The 24,199-nt window shown below is 38.5% G+C and overlaps 1 protein-coding gene across 1 annotated transcript in view; it reads right to left on the reverse strand.

Annotated features, from left to right (window-relative positions):
* The window catches only part of GPATCH2 (G-patch domain containing 2), a 190,951-nt gene that overhangs the window by 39,702 nt on the left and 127,050 nt on the right, over positions 1–24,199 (reverse strand). The window contains exons 7-8 of the mRNA XM_043924401.1: positions 21,333–21,372; positions 12,339–12,409 (exon numbers count right to left, since the gene is read on the reverse strand). Coding sequence (XP_043780336.1) covers positions 12,339–12,409; positions 21,333–21,372 — 111 coding nt within the window. The remainder of the gene's footprint in view (positions 1–12,338; positions 12,410–21,332; positions 21,373–24,199) is intronic.

Below are 24,199 nucleotides of genomic sequence, written 5' to 3' on the forward strand. Positions count from 1 at the left end.
TCGGTGATACCATCCAACCATCCCCTGTTGTCCCCTTCTCCTCCTGCCTTCAATCTCTCCCAGAATCAGGGTCTTTTCCAATGAGTCAGTTCTTCACATCAGGTGGCCAAAGTATCAGAGATTCAGGTTCAGCATCAGTCCTTCCAATGAATATTCAGGACTGATTTCCTTTAGGATTGAATAGTTTGATCTCCTTGCTGTCCAAGGGACTCTCAAGAGTCTTCTCCAACACCATAGTTTTAAAGCATCAATTCTTTGGCACTCAGCTTTCTTTATGGTCCAACTCTCACATCCATACATGACTGCTGGAAAAACCATAGCTTTGACTAGATAGACCTTTGTTGGCAAAGTACTGTCTCTGCTTTTTAATATGCTATCCAGGTTTGTCATAGCTTTTCTTCTAAGAAGCAAGTGTCTTTTAATTTCATGGCTGCAGTCACCATCTGCAGTGATTTGGGAGTCCCCAAACATAAAGTCTTTCACTGTTTCCATTGTTTCTCCACTTATTTGCCATGAAGTGATGGAACTGGATGCCATGATCTCAGTTTTCTGAATGTTGAGTTTTAAGCCACCTTTTTCACTCTCCTCTTTCACTTTCATTAAGAGGCTCTTTAGTTCTTCGCTTTCTGCCATAAGGGTGGTATCTCTGCATATCTGAGGTTATTGATATTTCTCCTGGCAATTTTGATTCCAGCCTGTGCTTCATACAGCCTGGCATTTTGCATGATGTACTCTGCATATAAGTTAAATAAGCAAGGTGACAATATACAGTCTTGACGTATTCCTTTCCCAATTTGGAACCAGTCTGTTGCTCCATGTCCAGTTCTAACTGTTGCTTCTTGACCTGCACACAGATTTCTCAGGAGGCAGGTCAGGTGGTCTGGTATTCCCATCTCTTGAAGATTTTCCCACAGTTTGCTGGGATCTACAGTCAAAGGCTTTGGCATAGTCAATAAAGCAGAAGTAGGTGTTTTTCTGGAACTCTTTGCTTTTTCTAGGATCCAACAGATGTAGGCAATTTGATCTCTCATCACTCTACCTTTTCTAAACACAGCTTGGACACCTGGAAGTTTACAGTTCACATACTATTGAAGCCTGGCTTGGAGAATTTTGAGCATTCCTTCACTAGCATGTGAGATGAGTGCAATTGTGTGGTAGTTTGAACATTCTTTGGCACTGCCTTTCTTTGGGATTGGAATGACTCTTCCAGTCCTGTGGCCACCGCTGAGTTTTCCAAATTTGCTGGCATATTGAGTGCAGCACTTTCACAGCATCATCTTTCAGAATTTGAAATAGCTCAACTGGAATTCCATCACCTCCACTAGCTTTATTCAAAGTGGTGGTTCCTAAGGCCCACTTGACTTCACATTCCAGGATATCTGGCTCTAAGTGAATGATCACACCATTGTGGTTATCTGGGTCATTAAGATCTTTTTTGTATAGTTCTTCTGTTTATTCTTGCCACCTCTTTTTGATATCTTCAGCTTCTCTTAGGTCCATACCATTTTTGTCCTTTATTGTGCCCATCTTTGCATGAAATATTCCCTTGGTATCTCTAATTTTCTTGAAGAGATCCCTAGTTTTTCCCATTCTATTGTTTCCCTCTGTTTCTTTGCACTGATTTAACACTAAGCAGATGACAAATATAATGCTCCTAAGAACTAAGTAAAAGTGAATTAACAAATAGTTTCTAAAAGATATTTAAAAATATAAGTCAAATTTAATAATATCAGCAATAAAAATGTTTTTACTTGATTTCAAATTATGTATCAGACCACAAGAAAATTAGCTTTTGTGCATCACAAGAATAAATGTAAATGGCAAAAATCATGAAAGTAAGGGAGCAGGACAAATTTTTGAAAAACGTTACCAGATCTAAAACCTTGACTTGACCTACTATCAGTCTTTTTGAATGAATTCTTAGAATGATGGGCTTCCCTGGTGGCTCAGCTGGTAAAGAATCTGCCTGCAATGTGGGAGACCTGGGTTCAATTTCTAGGTTTGGAAGATCCCTTGGAGAAGGGAAAGGCTACCCACTCCAGTATTCTGGCCTGGAGAATTGCATGGACTGTATAGTTCATGTGGTCACAAAGAATCAGACATGACTGAGCAACTTTCACTTTCTTAGAAAGATAAAGACTAATCACTAACATAAAAATGGATTAATGGGTTTAAAAAAGCAATATCTTTTCACGAAGAGCACTTTAGTTAGTGTCAGGCATTGCTCCATATATCTTTTACTGACTTTCAATTGGGAAGTCTATACTGAACTTTCTCATACTAATCGAAGATTATGAGAATGAGAAACAGTGTGGAATTATTTAATTGTAAATTCAAATGAGGTAAAAGGAGAGAAAAAGATCTAATTTGAGAACCATAAAATTTGAATACTGAAATTAAAAAAAGGGTTTGAATATCAAGTCTGGAATTTAAAAGAAAGATACAGGTGAAAGAATAACTTTAGATGGTACTAGCAGTTTTATCAAACACTTAGGTGTGTGCGTGCTCGGTCGCTAAGTTGTGTCCAACTCTTTGTGACCCCAAGAACTTTAGCCTGCCAGGCTCCTCTGTCCATGGGCTGTCCCAGGCAAGAAAACTGGAGTGGGTTGCCATTTTCTTCTCCAGAGGATCTTCCTGACCCAGGAATCGAATCTGTGTCTCCTGCATTGGCAGGCACAGTCTATCAATGAGCTACCTATGAAGCCCATAAAACACTTAGGTGCATTGTTTAAATGTTCAGCTGAGTGTGTGTGTGTGTGTGTGTTCCACTTTGGCTAATAAGCAGCTGCATGCAATGATCACTCAAAAACCATGCCTGTTATTTATTAAATCTTGACAGTGACAGTTAATACATGACGGTTTTTAAAAGTAACAGTTGTATATGCTTTCACGCATTTATATGCTGAAAGAGCTCTCTGTTTCCCCGAGTTTTATGTTTTCAAAGGCTTAAAGATATGAAGAGAAAACAGAATGGTGTGAACAAACTCTAGACATGTATTCAATACTGTTGTTGTTTGGACATGTTTGGTCACATGTCTGATTCTTTTGCAACCCCATGGATTGTAGCCCGCCAGGCTCCTCTGTCCTAGGCAAGAACACTGGAGTGCATTGCTATTGCTTTCTCCAGGGCATCTTCCTGACCCAGGGATTGAACTTGCGTCTCCTGAATTGGCAGGTGGATTCTCTCCCACTGAGCCGCCAGGGAAGCCCCTCATTCAATAGGAGAGATAATACACAATAAGACTAAGATGAAATGTCATAGTAGGAAAATGAACAGAGAACACTGAAGAAATGGAAGAATGACTGGAAAATAAAACCCCATAGACTAATCAAACAGAAATATTCGATGGGAATAATCAAAGAAATATAAACAAAACAGGGATGTAAGACAGGAAAGATGTAACTTTAAGCACTACAATGCAAAATATTGGGAGAACACATTTACTAAATACATGAGGATAATGTCATTATAAAAAGTTCACACCACTCAATATCTGACACACCTACATTATAATAAGGGTTCCCCACAGAGAATAAAAATGAAGCAAGAAACCAAAAGATGTCTAAGATCAGTATTACTAGAATCAATTAGATCAAATTATACCTCTGTCAATAATCAGTTTGTTTAAATTATGTAGCTCCTCTGTGGCTCAGACGGTAAGGAATCTGCCTGCAGCATGGGAGACCTGGGTTTGATCCCTGGGGCAGGAAGATCCCCTGGAAAAGGGAATGGCTACCCACTCCAGTTTTCTTGTCTGGAGAATCCCATGGACAGAGGGGCCTGGCATGCTACAGTCCAGGGAGTCACAAAGAGTTTTAAATTATATAAACCTATCTTTTTCTCTTTTTACTTTTATTTTAACCCTTCCTTTTTTTTTTTGAACCTTTGTGAGTCAGTCAAAACTTTGAAGATAGGACCCATGAAATATATCATAAAAGAATGGCAATGTTAATTATGTTTATAATAAGTACATAAACAAATAAAGCACATTAACATTTCATGAGTAACTCTGGATGTGATGGAATGGCATGTGATGACAGGTACTGTTGATGGTGAAAGAAGCTGGTGAGTGGACATTTGCAAATGAGAAACAAGTAGGAAATTCAAAGGAGCATTGCCCTCTGGGGAGGCAGAGGTATAGGAAACCTTGGAAAACAAAGTCCATCACTGATGAGAACTTCCTGAGATAATGGACTGAAACTATGAAAGTGGATTAGATGTTTAAAGGAGACTTTCAGGTTGTTCCCTCCTTGGTACTGTCAGACATAAAACAGTCTAAGGAGTTGGAAAAGAGACAATTCCCCAGCATCCATAATTGATTTTAAGAGCCTAGCTGAACATTAAAGTCGATCTGGCAACAAAAGGAGATATGCCATAAACTGCAAACCCAGAAAACTGCCAAACTGCATTATAGTTAGTGGCATTGGTAAATATGTTAGTAAAACCCTTCTATGGAGCTCTTGACCATTCCCCTGGGAGCTGAGGGTGAGATGTCTTACATTTCAGAGGTTAAAGCCACAACCACACAGCCCTTTGTACACTCAGAGCTTCAGTGAGGAATGCCCACCTCAAGTGCGTACTGCAGTCCTGCATGTCAAAATCTCAGCTTTGAGTCATTAACAGCGGACCACTTGTGCATTTATCTTTTCTTATGTGCCTGGTACGTTTTGGGAGTAAATGGTCCTAAAATTTATTGATTCAATGCATTACAGTTCTCTTCTCTAACCTTTATATGTTTCCATAAGTTGAAAAAGAGAAGTGCAGTCACTCAACCAAAAGGGGTAAGAAAAGTCAAGACAATAATAAAAATACCAAGGAAAAAATGGCATCAAGGGAGGAACAGAAAAATTCACACAGATAAAGAAGACAAAAATTTTTCATCTTGCAATTAATAAATGTGTAACAAAATTTAAACTTGAGTCTTTCCTTATATTTATTTCACCTTTACGGATTGCCTCATACCTAATACCGCTGATAACCTCAGAAAGACAGGTTCCACCAGACAAGAGTGAGAGGACGTGGAGAAGGCATGTTCAAAGAAGCAAGGTGAGCTCTTGGAAAGGCAATGTATTAGAGAATTTTTTTAAATTCATAAAAGATTTGAGACATACCATTAATAAAACTGCCCAGGAATCTTTGAAGGCAACAGTACAGAAAAGTTTAAAAAAATGGAGGGTCATTTAAGGGTGCTCCAACAGCCAAATAAAAGGAGAAGAGAGAAAATGGCAACCACTGGAAATTGAAGGCATGGGAGCAATGTCTTCACAACTCAGAGGCAAAACGGTTTCCAAAGCAGAATTCAATTCCTGGTGAAATCAATTAATGTGAGACTAGAATAAAGACATTTGCAGAGACGCAGAGTCTCACAAATGTAACCACACCTTTTCTCTTTCTCAAAAAGCTCAGGAAAAAAAATGGCTTGGGATCCAGGGAAAAGGAAATTCCACATAGGAGCGAGATGAGGAAATCCCTAGGGTGATAAGTCAAGAGGGATCCTAGGACATCAGATGTACAGCTGGTCCAGACAGAGAATATTTCATAATGAATCTGAAAAATGGACGGCTCCAAAAAAAGGGTGCCATCAAGAAAGAGAATTGAGGGGAGTTACACTTCTGTGTAGAGGTGGTTGATAAACTGCAGTTGGCACAAACTTAGAAAACAAAGCAAATGAAAAACAAGATAATTATGTAATGACAGAAAAGCTTTACATCTATAAATAGTATCTACATATATAATCATATCAATGCAAACAATGAATATTAACTTGGTCTAAATATTATGATATAACCATTAGGGAAAAAGAAGGAAAGAAATGCAAATATGGTGTGTGTGTGTGCAGGGCAGAGCAGGAAGTCAACAGGTAATACTAAACTAAAACCTGCAAAAAATAGTAATATAAGTATGTAATTAATTTAGGTCAATATTGGAAGAAAGAGCTAACAGTTAAAAGTAGGTTCTTTTGGAGTAAGAAGTTAGAGAATGGGGAAAAGCAGAGCTGGGGCCTACTGTACTCTTATAGAATGACTTAATGTTCTAAATTATGCATAAGAAAAACATGATAAAATAAAATTTAACAAGTGCTTAGGAAGCACACAGATGGAAATAGACTTATAATAACAGTTAACATTAAGAACTCATATTTTAAATATTTTATGGGCATAAATTCATAGATTCCTTATAACAATGTAATTAGATAAACACAACTAATGAGTTTATTTCACAGATAAATAAACTGAAGGACAGAGAGGTTGAGTATTATCTCAGGGTCACCCAGCTGGTGAGTGGTGAAGCCAGGATCAGAAGTCAGAACTGCAGAGGCTGCAGAGAGACAAGGCTTCGGTCTACTGCCGTAGAATCAATTTCAAATTCATTCGGCAGATATTTTGTGCAGCAATATTTATTGTTGACGTGACGGGCACTGCTTCTGGTACTGGGGATACACCAGTGAGTAAAGCAAAGATTTTGCCCTCATGAAGCTTAAAGGTAACAGTGACAGTGAGGGGTAGCAGAGGCGAGAAGGAAGGCACAGAAAGCAGAGCTGGTGGAGAGGGGCCTTTCTTACACTGAGCACAGACTTGGAGGAAGTGGGGAGCAAGCCACACGGAAGGGTGTTCTAGCTGGGGGGAAGAGAAGTGCAAGGGCCCTGAGACTCAGTGGGGTTGGGATGTTGGAGAACAGGAAAGAAGCCACTGTACCTGGAGCAGGTGAGTAACATAGTTCAAGTGGGAGGGGATGAGGTCAAGGAGGAAGCAAAGAAGGGCAGGGTCAGATCATATTTGCCCTTATTGGCCAAGGCTAAGACTGGCTTTTACTTGGAATGGAACAGAAAGCCAATTAAGATTTTACTAAGTATGCTGCTGCTGCTAAGTTGCCTCAGTCGTGTCCGACTCTGTGCGACCCCCATAGACGGCAGCCCACTAGGCTCCTCTGTCCCGGGGATCCTCCAGGCAAGAATACTGGAGTGGGTTGCCACTTCCTTCTCCAATGCATGCATGCATGCTAAGTCGCCTCAGTCATGTCCGACTCTGTGCGACCCCCTAGACGGCAGCCCACCAGGCTCCGCTGTCCACAAGATTCTCCAGGGAAGAGAACTGGAGTGGGGTGCAATTTCCTTCTCCATTTACTAGGTATATATATATCTGTTATATCTTTATGAGGTGTAGTTCCCATAAGCAAAACACACCGATTTTTTCTTTTTGGTCATGCTGTGAGGCCTGCAGGATCTTAGTTCCCTGGCCAGGGACTGAAGCTCTGACACCTGCAGTTGAAGCTCAGAGCACTAACCTCTGGTCCACTAGGGAAATCCTGCGCTACTTTTAAAGTCTGTAATTTCCCAAGTTTTGACATATGTATATACATGTGAAACCTTCACCATAATCAAGATAATGCAGATACCCATCACCCCAACAGTTTCTTAATACCCCTTTGTAATCCTTTCCTCCAGTACCTCCCTGCCCCTCATCTCACGCCTGTGTAATAACGGATCCACTTTTAGTTGCTATAAATTAGTTTTCTCTATGGTATGAGGTATAGACTAGAGTTCATCAATTTTTTCTTTTGCAAATGGATACTCAGGTTTTCCAGTAACATTTGTTGAAACTAGCCCCCCCCCCCCCCCCCCCCACTAAAGTAACTTCGTATTTTATCAAGAACCAACTGTATATAATATATACATGGGCATATTTCTTTGATCTATTTTTCTGTCTTTGCACCACTACCACATTTTCTTGATTCCTACAGCTTTGTAATTAAATCCTGACATCAGGTAGTGTTAAAGTTTGGCTATTTAAGTCCTCTGCATTTTCATACAAATTTTAGCATTTGCTTGTCAATTTCTACAAAATAGCCTCATGGGGTTTTTGTTTGGGCTATAGTGAATCTGTAGATACATTTTTGGAGAACTGACATCTTAAGAATATTGAGTCTTTTGACTCATGAACAAGGTATATCTCTCCAGTTACAGAGACCTTTTAACATTTCTCTCAGCAACATTTTCATACACCAAAAAATATGGTAAAATGCTTACGGATAAACCTGATAAAATATGTGTAAGACTACACAATGAAAACTCTAAAATACTGCTGAGGAAAAAACTGAAATAGACTTAAATATTTGGTTCTTAATTATGTGTTGTATTTCTTGCTTTATATTGTTATTTTCTCCTTTTATCTCCTTTAGTTAATATTGATAATGCTAATCAAAAATTTTTTGACTCGTCCTAACATTTCTGATTTCTGTTGGAGTCTGTAGTCCAATATATTGTTGCTATTGTTGTTATTACTTTCGAAAGGCTGTTTTCTCCTCAAATGTCTTATTAACTGATTCTGTGAGGCAATGCTATAGGTAAAGGCCAGTCTTCTGTGTCAGTCCAAAGCAGTTCAGGAATTGGAGGTGAATGAACCTGACTTAAGAGTGCAGAGGTCCAAGCACCAGAAAACCACAATCACCACAGTCTTCTCCACAAAATAATTCCTCTGTCAGAAAAACATTCCCCTTCCTCATTCTCAGAGAAAATGAGAACTGTAATCCTCTAGCCCTGCGGTTTACAGGGGGCCGAGTGAAGACACGGTAATTTGTCATCTGGTCCCATCAAGCTTTCCCAGCTCCTCACAAAAACAGCACTGTGAGCTGCCCTGACTTTATCCCTGAAAACACTTGGACCAGAGACCTGAGTCTTTCTGTAAGAGGCGGGTGGCATATATCCCTTGGCCATGGCCCATGATATGAAAGAACTCCAAAGGTTCCGCTCACATCGCCTTCTTCCCTCACTCAGGCTGAACTGCCTCTTGCCTCAGGTCAGAGCACACACGCACATTTTGTGTATCCTCATCTCAAAAACGCAAGTTCAAAACAGCATCCCCCTCCTGGCTTCCCAGGTGGCACTCGTGGCAAAGAACCTGCCTGCCAGTGCAGCAGACCTAGGAGACGTGGGTTCCATCCCTGGGTTGGGAAGATCCCCTGAGGAGGAAATGGCAACCCACTCCAGTATTCTTGCCTGGAGAATTCCAAGGACAGAGGAGCCTGGGCGGGCTACAGTCCATGGAGTCACAAAGAGACATGACTGAAGCGACTTAGCACGCATCCATGGCTACCTTAATACTGGAAACTTCTTGTAGATTTCTGCCTATTTTCTCTTTCTAAATACCTGCTGGGTTGATCTTAGAAGACAGAAGCAGGCATCTTATAGTTTAGAATCAGTAATCTTACAATTCAGAATCTTGAACTTGCAACAGGAACTGGGACCAAATGTCTAATATACAACTTTCAAGTAGTCAAGTTTCCTCTATCTACCATCATAATGCACCCACAAGTTAAGGTATGATATCATAATGATAATTATGACTTTTTTGAAATGAGTTATTTTAAAATGTATTTTTAATTTCAAACTTTAAAGAAATTATTTTTTTCTTAATGATTTTCCTTAATCATATTCAAGTTAAAGAATATGTTCTTTATGATACATATTCATTAAAATTTGTTGGTAGTAGTTTTGGCCTGGAAAGTGGTAAATTTTTGAAAATATCACATGTGTCTTTGAGAAGAATGTATGTGGGTGAAAGGGCTTATATAATAACATTAAGTTTGTTAATCATTTGTTATGCAAATTTTCTGATGGCTTAAGCTATCAGTAATATGAATGCTCTACTGAAGTGGAAGTGCCAAGATGGTGGGTTAGTGAGTTTCTCCATTCATTGATGTTAATATTTGCTTTATATATTTTTGCAGCTATTTTAATATACAAAATAATAAAATCATTAATCTTTTTGGTAAGTTGAACCTTTTATCATTAAATAATGATTTTCTTAAACTTGTTAAGGCTTTTGTTGTCAAGTCAGTTGGTTTGTTATGAGAGCTCTCTTCTACAGTATATCTGATACATGCTTTTTTAGTTTTCCAACTTTCTTTTGGCATTATTTCAGGTGTGTCTCTTATAAAGAACATATAGTTGCACTTTAAAAGAAAATCCAAATCTGCTTAGCTCTGCTTTTAACAAACAAATTTAATCCATAAATATTTACCATAGTGACTAATACATGGATTTGATTCAGTTTTCAATTTTTGTTTTCCTCTGTGTCCCATTTTCTCTATGCTTTTTTTCCTTCTTGACTTTTTAAATGGATTTTTTTGGGGGGAGTAATATTTTATTCCATTCAACTCCACCCCTGCTGACCAGCTTGGAATTTACATACTCTATTTTTTTTAAATTTAGTGGTTATTTATGATATTTTGCCATGAATACTTAATATAATCTTAACTGACCAATGAAGTAAACATTCCCAAACAATTCAAAGGCTTTAAGTTGGACTTTGTCATCATCAGCATTGTCAATCTAATATGCTGTTATTTTCCATTATCTTAGATTGTCTTTTGAAAAGCCTTATGAATTACACATTATGATTATCAATTTATATAAACAATAGTTGTTTAAATTTACTGAAATCTTTAACCATTTATTGGCTTAGTATTCATTTTTTCATCTTAGACTTTCTGGGGAGAACATTCTCTTGAAATACATCTTTTAAAAAGGATTCTAGCAAGTGTCAGGAGGAAACTTTCTTAGTGATTGAAAATCCTAAACGGTTTTTACTTCATCTTCATATATGAAAGATTTTTTTTTTCTAGGTACATAGTTCTAGGCTGACAATGTATTTTCACCCAGTACCCTGAAGACTTGTCCACTGTTTCTGGTATCATTGTTGATACCCAGAAATCTGATGATGTACATTCCTTTGTAGTAATTCATCTCTTATCTCTGGATTCGTTTAAGACCTGTTTGTTTTTGGAGTACTACAGTATGCTACTAGGTGTGGATTTCTTTTTGCTTATTCTAGCTGGTATTCATTGTGATTTCTGTATAGATTTATAACTTTTAGCTGTTATGGGAATTCTCAGCCAACATCTCTTCAACATCATATTTTTTTTCAGCCTTTCTATACTCTCTATCAAAACCTCTGATCAAATATATCTTAGACCTTTTCTGTGTCTCTTAACCACTTTTTCATTTTTCCATCACTTTATTCAATATTTTTACGCTACATTCTAGCCTACTTCTTCAGCTGTATCTCCATTTCACAATCACACTTCTCATTTCTAATAATTATATGCTTTTGATTCAATTCTGCTTGAACAATTCTAACAGTGATCTGTTGCTTGCTTATTTTATTTCTATAAACATGTCATCCATAGTTATTTATAATCTGTCTAAAATTTCTTTAATCCATACTTTATAATTTTAGGATCTAACCTTCTTAGGGGTGACTATATTAGTTTTATGTTGACTATCACTGACCTGACAGTCAACTTATTATGTGTGACAGTTTTTGACTGTCTAAATAGGATTTATGTTAGCTTCTGCAGATACCTAGTGCGTTCTCAGTCAGGGTTAGTTTGTACAACATGATACTTGGAAGTTACACAGCTTGCTTGGGAGTGTTAAAAACAGAGGCAAGCACCCTAACAACGAGACAGAGGGAGGGCTGCCAAGGTCAGTTATCTCGTTAAAAGTTGGGTTAGTGTAAATCTCAGGGCAGTTGTGCTGATCAATATTCTGATAGCTATTTTCACCAAAGGAAAAATGAAGTCTTTAGAAACACCACATGCAAAATTTGGAAATGCGCTGTCTAAAACAATAAACTGGGGGCACTTCTTTCTAACATGAAAAAAATATATAGCATTGACTAAGCAATGTAACTCTAAGCACTTTTAAAAAAGAGTGTATTTTCTATATACTTATTTATATATTATTAGAATAAATATACATGTTGCTCTTTCACAAAACCATTTAAGTTTTGGGGAAAAGATTAATTCTATTTTTTATAATTAAAAATAATTATTCCTAATCCTTATCTAAAATTCACAAGTTATGGATTATGAACAGAGATTTTCTTCTAAAAATGCATTCTTTATTATTTTTCGTCACCTTTAAAAAACTACAACTAAAATGATATACTTCTATTCATTACTAGTAATCCTGAAGTAGATTCTGATAAAGGAAACATAAAATATGCTGACACTTTAGATCCAAAGGCACCCTAACTATAACTCATCATATTCATACTGGATTCTCTGCTGGCTCAGCGGGTAAAGAATCTGCCTGTAATGCAAGAGACCAGGGTTTGATCCCTGGGTGGGGAAGATCCCCTGGAGAAGGAAATGGCAACCCACTCCAGTATTCTCGCCTGGAGAATCCCATGGACAGAGGAGCCTGGCGGGCTACAGTTCATGAGGCTGCGAGAGTAGGACACTACTTAGTGACTAAACCACTATTCATACTGGTATGGAAAAAGAAATTACACGAGTCAGTGATCAGGAGAAAAGGTGATTTTAAATCGCTTACCTGCTGGCTGTTTTCACAGAGCAGTTTTTCTTGTGTCCTCTTTCAGCTCGGTTATCTCTCAGGAGCTGATGCTATCCAAAGTGTTTAGAACAAAGTTGTAGAAACAAAAATATTTTCATTATATTATTTCATAAGTAGAAAAGTATGCTTCTCATTCAAAGGGACTGTATTTATTCACTTGCATTACTTTTTTCTTTTATTTACCGGTTTTTCTTAAAATGAAGACGACTAATTTTGCTAGAGATGCCACGGACACACTTCTGAAAATGTCCCTAAGAGATGGCAATGCTTCCTTGACAGCTGAATCATGTAATAGACAGCCTAGAGCTGGAGGTCTAGAACTCGGTTCTAATTCTGGCTCTCTGGGTGGTCCTGGTTAAAGTCATGTAGCCTCTCTTCTCCAATGCTTCTACCACTGCATTCAGCTGTGAGTTTTTTGGGGCTTTGTCACCTCCGATGACATAAAATATCTAATCTTACTTCTCTGTATTTAGGGGCCCAACATGGTAAAGAAACACTTAAAAACATTCCTTTTCAAAGAAATTACTGGCTTGGAAATATATAATTAGAAAAAATATATATCTGACTGCCTCCTCAGAATGCCTCACCACCCAACTCCCCTTCACACTTGCTTCACTCTAACCAATTGGAAAGAAAAAAAAGCAAGTCGTCAATATTTTTTGCTACGTGTACCCTCAAACTGTAGCTTATCTCGGTTATGCAGAAATGTGATTATATGCAAGACTGGGCTAATGAGAAGTTGTACAGCATATTAGAAATTAACCCTAATAAAAACAGAAATCTTAGCGCAGTAATAGTGCAGGAGAGATCTGGGTTCGAATCCCAGGTGTACCAGTAACAAGTCGCTAGGTTTTAAAAACAGGTCTACCAAATTTATAAGTTGTGTAATATCTCTAAGTCCCAGTTTCCACCTGGAAAATGGAGATAACAATACTATCCACCTGTAAGGCTGCTGTGAGTGTCAAATGAGATAAACCACGTAAAACACTTAGCACTAAGACCAGAACATAAAAAGTGCCGAGTAAATGGTTCAAATGCTACAATTATAATTAATGAACCTGATTGTCAGTGGCTATTGTCTGACCAGTATCATAACTTTTAATGATATAACTGCTTTGAACTATCTAATGACAACATTTAGAGTCAATTACTAGCCACATTTGGCCATCTTTGAGAAGGAATAGAACTTAATTAGATCACAAAGAATGTTGTTAGATCATTATTTCAGGAATGTGTCAACTCAATATGTCTACCTTAAATTTCTCCTAAATATCTGTTTCTTTCCATCCCCACGAACCACATTCCAGTCTGAAACATCATTTTCCCTCACCTGTAGTGGCCTCTCCAGTGGCCTCCCTGCCTCCAGCCTTGCTCCCATCTAAGTCCACTCTACACTGAAGCCAGTCATTCTAAAACTAGATGTTATTGCATTATTCACCTTAGATAACCACCCCCGCCCCAAATCTTACACAAGGCTCTTATGGCCCGACATAATTTGATTGTTATTTCTAAATTGCAACTTATTATGCTTCTTCCTACCCCAACCTAACCTCCTTACTTCTAAATAATATATCCCAGCCATTCTGAACTTCTTAGTTTGGAATGTGTACCATATTCTTGCTCACCTTTGGCCCTTTGCTTCAGTCATTCAATCTGCCTGCGTCTCCAAAGTCCAGCACAGTGTCTGGGACATTTTTAGTGTTTAATAAATATTTGTTGAATGAATGAATGAATGAGATAAAGAAACAGGCAATGAAATCTAGCATCTGATATGTAGCTGAAACAGTATCTCATTATTACTACTTATAGAAAATAGCAACAGTTTATCTCAAGTCCATTAATCTGAAAGTGTTTCAATGTAGAAACACTTCGTACCATGAAAACTAAATTGCTTCTGAAAATAAAAAAAAAAATTAATTACTTTGGCATTTCTAATTCTAGTGCCTTTGTAAAAAAACATATTCAAACCAACATTTGTGACACAGATAGCTAGAGGTGACGTGATAAAATCTCTACCTCCGACTTCAATTAATAGTAGTAGTTAACTAAGGTTTCTAATTTTTTAGATAAAAGATAGATATGGGAACACTATTCCTGTTATTTGTGTTAAAACAGTTAAAACAAAGAACACAAAAGGTCCCAAACATACTTTTCTGAAATGAAGGAATTCAACAATTTAATTAAAAAAAAAATGCAACTACAATGACCAAAATAAATGTTAGGCTATGTATGGAACTCTGAGGTCAGAGACCCTTCTCTTAGAGTCACATGAGAATTTCTTCCTCAAATGTATAGTTTTGATGGGCTTTGTAGGGACAAATATTAGAATTATTTAATATAATTCACCTATATTAAAAAGTCATCACATAAAATGAAGCTCAGAGAAAAAAGTACAGGCTCAGATCTCTGGGTCATGAATTCAGCAAGTTAATATGGGAACCTAGATCTTGTAAGGGGGCAAAGATGAAAAAATTAATCCAGAGTGCTATTTGAATAGAAAACATGTATTTGTATTTGAAAGATTCCCAATATGTGTCTGCTCTGTCCCAAAGAACAAACAAACAAACAAAAAAAAGGTGGCAGAGGGCGGGGGTGGGGGCGGGGGGGAATCAGATCAGGAACCGATGATAAGACACGAGGCCCGGAGCTCTGCTCTGACAAGCAAGAGGAGCTCCTCAGGTTTGGGGAGAGTCTTCATTCCTCTTATTGCTAACGCTTCCTGTCTTCCTTGGCTCCTATCAGTGTCACAAGTGAGGTCAGTGTTCAGGGTTCTGACTCAACAATGTCAACTCCAGTTAATAACAAACTTCTGAATATGGTGCGAAGTGCTTCTTACCTCCAGCTCTCAGATTGCTGGACTTAGGCCAAGCGGAGAGACAAGTCCCTTATTAGTGACCTGCAGATGTATATTAAAAAATGACTCACGTAAGAATGACAGAGACATTCATAAACACAAAACCTAGTACAATGTGAGGTCTCACAAAAGGTATACCGTTTTAAAAACTGCTGAACGAAAACAAGGAAGAGAAATGTTCCATGTATATCATGGGTGCTCCTGTGGCAGAAAGGGAGCTGAGGATTTCTGTGGCTATTCGTGATTATTTTAAAAAGATTATTAAAAGCTTCACATTCCTAACACAAGAGGAAGAAGGAAGCAAAGAGCAGAATTCCTGCTCCACAGCAATAATCTCTTTGCCACCTAATATTCAGAAGGGATTCAAGCTCAAGACTGTTTGTTAGCAGTCACTTTTCAGGGACCTTCTCAAATGTCTACAAAAGAATTTCAAGTCTCTCCACACTTGGCCTTTCACAGGGTCCTCACCTTAAGAGGAGAACTAAAAACCTCTAAACAATACCTATGGCTCCTTAAGATACTAGTAAACTCATTCAAAATGTCATACTATTAGATATTCAAGGAGGAAAACCCTCACCATTAAAACACACATACACACAAACAAATGAGGCTGCTTGTAGCTGCTTCTGTCTCTTTACGTCCACTTCTAAACCAACTTTCACATGTCGCTTCTGTGGTCTCCATGACACCCTCTCAGTGGTTTCCTTCAACATTTATCAACACACTATGATTACTGCTTTCCTACCCCAGATTTTAACCACCTTAGAGGAAAAGTTACTTTTTTGTTTTTGTTTTTAAAAACAAATATCTCTTTTTGTAAAAATAAAGAGTACTTGATAGGTAATGACTGATAGAGAATAGTGATTTACTAAATGTGTAAAAAAGAAATATTAAGTGAGTATGGTGTAAATGAAATGGGATTTTGCATTAGAGAATAAAAAGGAATCATAAGATGTGGGAAAGCAGTGAGGGGTGGGATTTCAAAAGTGAGGTTAATATTATCATTTCTTTATCTTGGGTAAGTTGATATGGGGAAAAAAAAGGGGTGATCATGCATGCTGATAGTCATTCATTCAACAATATATTGAAGGATTTCATTTCTTCATGGTCTTGCATTTTATCACTTGGACCTAAGATTTAGCCAGTAGTTCACTGGGATTCCCTGGTGGCTTAGATGGTAAAGAATCTGCTGCAATGCAGGAGACTTGGGTTTGAACCCTTGGTTGGAAACATTCTCTGGAGAAGGAAATGGCAACCCACTGCAGTATTCTTGCCTGGAGAATCCACATGGACAGAGTCTGGTGGGCTACAGTCCATGGGGTCGCAGAGTTGGACACGACTGAGTGACTAACACTTTCACTGGGCTAGTTATTAGTTGAAATAAGACATTTAAATCCCTCAAAACATGAGTAGTTTGTATGTGCTTTTATACAGACACATACATGTGCAAACTGTTTCTCATTATTCACCGATTCTGTATTCACAAATTCACCCACTTGCTAAAATATACTTGTAATGCCCAAATCAGTACTTCCGGTGCTTTGGAGTTATTGGCAGACACGCAGAGAGCGGGAGAAATCTGAGTTCCCGTTACTGCATGTTCTCAGCTGAGGTCGGACAAGACGCCATCTATCTTCTCGCTTCGGCTCTCATACTGTAAACAGGAATCTTTTGCCTGGTCTGTTCAGTGCTACATTATTTATTTATTTGTTTGTTTTGCATTTCTGTCTTCTTGTTTTTATCTTCATTATTTAAAATAGCCTTCTAGTACAGGGCTGACCTGCAGTATAGTCTTCCCCAGTGTAAGAGAATTGTGATGGACCTTATAGAGAAAATATGTTCATTAGACAAGTTCCCTTCAGGCATAAGTTACAGTACTGTTGGCCATGAGTTCAATGCTAACAAATCAATAACATGTATTAAATATGGTGTCTTTAAACAGAAATACACATCGAATAAGGATATGTATTGATCTGTTAGTGAAAATGTGGCCAGAGGTTCTCAGGAACCTAACCCTGTATTTTTCCTGGAAGCAGTTTTTTCAGTATTTGCTACTTTAGAGTTCTTACCAACCTCACAGACTATAGCTACTACAAAAAATAAGAATCAACTGTGTTCCTTAATTAATAACCTATCTAGACAGGATTAAAATCTGAAATGGTATATCAAAGCTTAAGCCAAAGGCTAATCCAAAAATCTGTTTCAAATATTTAAAAATTTTTAAAATGATGCATCAACTTTCTTGTCTATATCATAGTAGCTATTTGTTAATTTTTAAATGCAGAAAAAAGTTTTAACTGCAGGTAGATTATAATCTAAAGCACAGATTTATATCACTTTAGTATTTCTCAAATTCTAGACCAAAGCCATCCCAAGAAACAGAAATAGAAAGCAAAGTGGTTGTCTGAGGAAGCCTTACAAATAGTTAATAAAAGAAGAGATGTGGAAGCAAAGGAGAAAGGGAAAGATATACCCAAATGGATTCAGGGTTCCAGAGAATACCAAGGAGAGTTAAGAAAGCCTTCTTAAGTGAACAATGCAAAGAAAGAGGGGAAAACAACAGTTTGGGAAATACTAGAGATCTCTTCAAGAAAAGTGGAGATTTCAAAGGAACATTTCATGCAAAGATGAGCACAATAAACGACAGAAACAGCAAAGACCTAACAGAAGCAGTAGAAATTAAGAAGAAGTGGCAAGAATATGCAGAACTACACAAAAAAGGTCTTAATATCCTGAATAACCACGATGGTGTGGTCACTCACCTAGATCCAGACATCCTGGAGTGTGAAGTCAAGTGGGCCTTGGAAAGCATTACTATGAACAAAGCTACTGGAGGTGATAGAATTCCAGTCAAGTTACTTAAAAATCCTAAAAGATGATGCTGTGAAAGTGCTGCACTCAATATGCCAGCAAATTTGGAAAACTTAGCAGTGGCCACAAGACTGGAAAAGGTCCGTTTTCATTCCAATCCCAAAGAATGTTCAAACTACCACACAACTGCGCTCATTTCACATGTTAGCAAGGTAATGTTCAAAATCCTTCAAACTAGGCTTCAATAGTACATGAACCAAGAACTTGCAGATGTACAAACTGGATTTAGAAAAGGCAGAGGAAATCAGAGATCAAGTTGCCAACATCCACTGGATCACAGAAAAAGCAAAAGAATTCTAGAAAAACATCTACTTCATTGACTACACTAAAGCCTTGGATTGTGTGGATTACAATAAACTATGGAAAATTCTTAAAGAGATGGGAATACCAGACCACCTTACCTGCCTCCTGAGAAATCTGTATGGAGGTCAAGAAGCAACAGTTAGAACTGACATGGAACAACGGATGTTCCAAATTGGGAAAGAAGTATGGCAGGGCTGTATATTGTCACCCTGCTTATCTAACCTATAAGCCGAATACATCATGCAGAATATCAGGCTAGATGAAGCACAAGCTGGAATCAAGATTGCTGGGAGAAACAGCAGTATCCTCAGATATGCAGATGACACCACCCTTATGGAAGAAAGTGAAGAAGAACTAAAGAGCCTCTTGATGAAAGTGAAAGAGGAGAGTGAAAAAGTTGGCTAAAAACTCAACATTTGAAAAACTAAGATCATGGCATCTGGTCCCATCACTTCACGGCAAATAGATGGGGAAACAGTGGCAAAATGACAGACTTTATTTTCTTGGGCTCCAAAATCACTGCATGAGAAAGGAGCACACTAATACTGTATATTGTCACCCTGCTTGTTTAACTCATATGCAGAGCACATCATGTGAAATGTTGGGCTGGATAAATCACAAGCCGGAATCAAGATTGCCAGGGGAAATACCAACAACCTAAGATACGAAGATGATACTACTCTAACGGCAGAAGGCGAAGAGGAACTAAAGAGCCTCTTAATGAAGGTAAAAGAGGAGCGTGACAAAGCTGGCTTAAAACCCAACATTCAAAAAACAAAGATCATGGCATCTGGTCCCATCACTTCATGGCAAATAGATGGGGGAAAAGTGGATAGTGACAGATTTTATTTTCTTGGGCTCCAAAATCACTGCAGATGGTGACTGCAACCATGAAATGCTCCTTGAAGAAAAGCCATGATAAACCTACATGAAACAGTGTACTAAAAAGCAGAGATATCACGTCATTGACAAAGGTCTGTATAGTCAAAGTTATGGGTTTTCCCCTAGTCACATATGGACGTAAGAGTTGGACTATAAAGAAGGCTGAATGCTGAAGAAATGATTCTTTCTTTCATTTTCAATCGTGGTGCTGGAGAAGACTCTTGAGAGTCCCTTGGACAGCAAGAAGATCAAACCAGTCAATACTAAAAGAAATCAACCTGAATACTAATTGGAAGTACTGGTGCTGAAGCTCCAGCATTTTGGCCACCTGATGCAAAGAGCTGACTCACTGGAAAAGACCCTGATGCTGGGAAAGACTGATGGCATGAGTGTAAGTGGGCAACAGAGGATGCAATGATTGGATGGCATCACTGACTCAATGGACATGAGTTTGAGTAAACTCCTGGAGATAGTGAAGAACAGGGAAACTTGTCATGCTGCAGTCCATTGGATTGCAAAGACTGGACATGACTTAGTGACTAGAGAACAACAGAGAATATAAAATTATTCATTTAAAAAATCTTATTTGGGGATAAACTATATCCTGATGTAACTTACTACTGGAAGCAGAATCTTATATAAACATAGAAGGTATGAACCATTTGGGAATGCTGAATAATTGACATAATTATGTAATAATTACATTCTGAATAGACATACCCCAGAAGCAACTTAGTCAAGTTAACTTGCAAAACTTTAGAAACATATACTGGTTGTTGTTATTTAGTCACTAAGTCGTGTCTTAACTCCTTGCGACCTGATGGACTAGCCCACCAGGCCCCTCTGTCCACAGGATTTCCCAGGCAAGAATGTTGGAGTGGGTGCCATTTTCTTCTCCAGGGGATCTTTCTGACCTAGGAATCGAACCTGCGTCTCCTGCGTTGGCAGGGAGATTCCTTATCACTGAGTCACCAGGAAAGTCCAGAAATAGTAGTACATATTCTATTATTAATGTGAGAAATATATTTAAAAGTGCACATCACTCTCAAGGAAAAGAGCCAAGTTTATAAAAAAATCATTAAATCTGCACTGACATATTTTTCTTTGATTAGGTACATGTGTATTAAGAAATACATTATAGTTTATAATAAAGTATGTGGCACTTTCCTTTTATACAAAAAAAGAAATATGGCATGTGCAACCAACTCTAAAACCCATTGACCAACTTAAGAAATAAGACATCACCAATACGTATAGTAATGTTACCAGTTACCATTACCAAGGGCAATCTCCTCTTCTACCTATCTACCTACATATCCCTCAGAAGAAATGATCCCTGAGAATTTGAGACTTTTCTATGCATATATTATTGACTCATTCAAAAAATAACTCATATAATCCACACTGAAAAAAGGCTTAGCAAGAATGCAAAGTCTAAAACATATATGCTTTAAAACCTATCAATATTTTAAGCCCTAAATTACCTTACCACACTGCAGAGAGAGAACTAGCACATTCAACAGACAAAGAAAACAGACAACTTATTTTATATGTAAAGTTAATCAAAATGAATGTTAAGTTCTTGCTAAGTCATCTAATCATTGTGCTGCCATGAAACTAGCAAGAAATTAAAAAAAGAAAAATCTCACCTAGAATACAATATAAAGTGCAAGAAACTCTTATCATCTTCTAAACTTCAAAAATATTCTCTTGCTGGCTAATCTAGTTTAATAATAAAACAATTGTTTAAGGCATATGTACTATTTTCACGCCTTTGTGAAAAGCATATGGAAGTAAGGAAGTCCTATAATCTCTAAAGTGAACTCTAGATCCTTTCCACGGAGGTGACCTGTGTGCTGATGAACGGAGAGGTGAGGTAAACAACTCTGATGCTTCCTGACGATCATTCACTTGGTCAGTGTATTAGCACCAGCACAATGAACTCCTTTATAAATAAGCTAGGATGTTATCCTTTCTCATAAAGTTGCTCTACTATCTTGAAGGGCAATAGTTAAATATTCGAGAGACTGAGTAGCCTCCCTTTGGGTTAGAATGTTCCTTACCTGGCCATGCTCTGTCCTAGCCCCAGGGCTAAACCAGTGGCTGCAGAGGAAAGAGAGAAGCAGTTAGCAGGAAACTCACGAAAAGCACGCGCTCTTGCGTGATCAGTCTGCACGTGCTGTAGGAAACATATTTGCCACCTAGCAACAGAGCCTTACATACGCTGCATCTGAACGGATAGCTCATGTAATTCTAGGTTTACACCAATTTTGATAGAAATGTAAGAGTGCTCATAACCCAGTAATTTTCAATTAAATAAGCAAACTCGGAATTACATTTCCATTTAATTATGTTAACATAAACTGCTGGGACTGTATTCATTTTATGAATCAATTCTGGTGAGAAAATCTACAAATGCTATCGTTTACCACAACTTAATTATAGCATCATTACAACAAACGATGACCTTTTGATTGTTGGAGTTTTAAAAAAACAGTAAAAATACAAGAACATTATATTCTCTGCCTATGCCTCCAAGAACAATCACACAAAGCCCTTGATGTGAATTCTAAAGCATCAGCTGAAGGTGCCTTGAACCCATTCCTTCCATAGTTATAACACCTGGATTCTGGTTCACAGCAAATCCAACAACACTGAAAATACAGAAGTCATGGCACAGCTGAAGCGTTCTGGTCTTACACTCTCCCTGCCTCACTTATCCCATATTGTTCTAGAGGCAACTTGGACTTTTAATGCGTCTGATGATACCTGAAAAGGTATTCCTGTTGAAAAACAGGAGTTATCATAAGTTGTGTGCTCAGTCCTCTGACCAGTATCCTGCTTGTGAAAGTGAAAGTCACTCAGTTGTGTCTGACTCTCTGCAACCCCATGGACTATACTGTCCGTGGAATTCTCCAGGCCAGCATACTGGAGTGGGTAGCCTTTCCCTTCTCCAGGCGATCTTCCCAACCCAGGGATCGAAGCCAGGTCTCCCGCACTGCAGGCGGATTCTTCACCAGCTGAGCCACAGGGGAAGCCCAGTATCCTGCTTAGAAACTAACTAAAAACATCAAGGAAATTGAGAGAGATAATGTGGGAAATAAACCAGTGTGCACACGTATATGGTAAGTCACTTGTCGTGTCTGAATCTCTGTGACCCTATGGACCGCAGCCCACCAGGTTCCCCTGTCCATGGGATTCTCCAGGAAAAGTATGCTGGAGTGGGCTGCCGTGCCCTCCTACAGGGGATCTTACCGACCCAGGGATCAAACTCGCATCTCTCAAGTCTCCTGCATTGGCAGGTAGGTTCTTACCACTAGTGCTACCTGGGAAGCTGAAATAAACCAGTAAAACCCCACAAATATAGGGAACGGTATTAACATTATTATTGTGTGTGTGTGTGTTAGTTGCTTAGTCATGTCTGACTCTTTGTGACCCCATGGACTGTAACCCACCAGGCTTCTCTGTCCATGGGATCCTCCAGGCAAGAAAACTGGAGTGGGTTGCCATCCCTTCTCCAGAGGATCTTCCTGACCCAGGGATTGATCCTGGGTCTCCTGCATTGCAGGCAGATTCTTCACCATCTGGGCCACCATGGAAGCCCCCAACATTATTATTGCTATTTATTTTTTCATGAATCATCGTATTGAACACATGAGTGTGCCACGCATTCTTTACAGACACATGACATGTATGTGTTATTTTCTATCCTCAGAAAAACCTTACGAGGTTTTGCTCGTGTTCCAGGTGCAGGAATGACTGAGGCGGAGATGTTAGTTTATTTGCCCAAGGTGAGGGGCTTACACTGAATGAGCACATTTCCTGGTTCCCTCCAACACAGCTATGTGTTCTCTGGCCTCTGTGGTATTAAAACCTGGGAATAAACAGCCTCGACATTAGTAGGATGTGGCCATGCTCTTACATGAACCTTTCTCAGCTCAGAGACACTGATGCTCTTTGGCAGGTCAGATTCCACTTTTGTTGTGGGAATCGACACTTATTGGTATTTGTAAATGATGTTTGTATTAATCAGCAACTAGAAACTAATCATTTAGTTCAGTTCCCTGAAAACGTGCCTGATAAATTTCCCCTCTGCTTGGATTGTGCCTTTTCCTTTAAAGAAAAATGTTTTAAAAAATCAAATGCATACATGCAGCTAAATGAAACAAATCAACAAAAAAATCTGAAAAACAGCAGTCTTTGTTTCATCTATCCTGACCCCCTACACTCTGTTTAGAGAAACCACTGTCAACTCTTTCTGCATTTTCTTTTGGTATTTAATGATGTGTTTCTACAGAATATGGTTATACTAGCATTTTTTGATTAATTTTAAACATTAATAAGTGACTTTCTATTTACTGTAAATTTAGCTCTTTCATAGCTCCCAACCCTCTATTTCAAGTTATAAACACCACGTTTGATTAATTAATAGTGAGTACAGATATTATGACTACATGAACACTTTCGGCAGCTGAATTTTTCTTTTTGCCTCTCCCATAGTTGAGAGTTAACCTGTTTTCCTTCCTTTGCAAGTTTTTCTATGTACTGGTGATCTTTCCCAAAAAAGTTTCCAGGAAGTGCTGTAGAAAGAATCTGAATTATAGTGTTATGCTGCTGCTGCTGCTGCTAAGTTACTTCAGTCGTGTCTGACTCTGTGCGATCCCACAGACGGCAGCCCACCAGGCTCCCTGTCCCTGAGATTCTCCAGGCAAGAACACTCGAGTGGGTTGCCATTTCCTCCTCCAATGCATGAAAGTGAAAATTGAAGTCGCTCAGTCGTGTCCGACTTGTAGCGACCCCATGGACTGCAGCCTACCAGGCCCCTCCATCCATGGGAGTTTCCAGGCAAGAGTACTGGAGTGGGTTGCCATTGCCTTCTCCTGAATTATAGTGGGTGTAAAAGAAATGGGATGTGAAGAAGTGAAGTGGG

Source organism: Cervus elaphus, chromosome 14 (genome assembly GCF_910594005.1).
Source record: "Cervus elaphus chromosome 14, mCerEla1.1, whole genome shotgun sequence".
Lineage (NCBI taxonomy): Eukaryota > Metazoa > Chordata > Mammalia > Artiodactyla > Cervidae > Cervus > Cervus elaphus.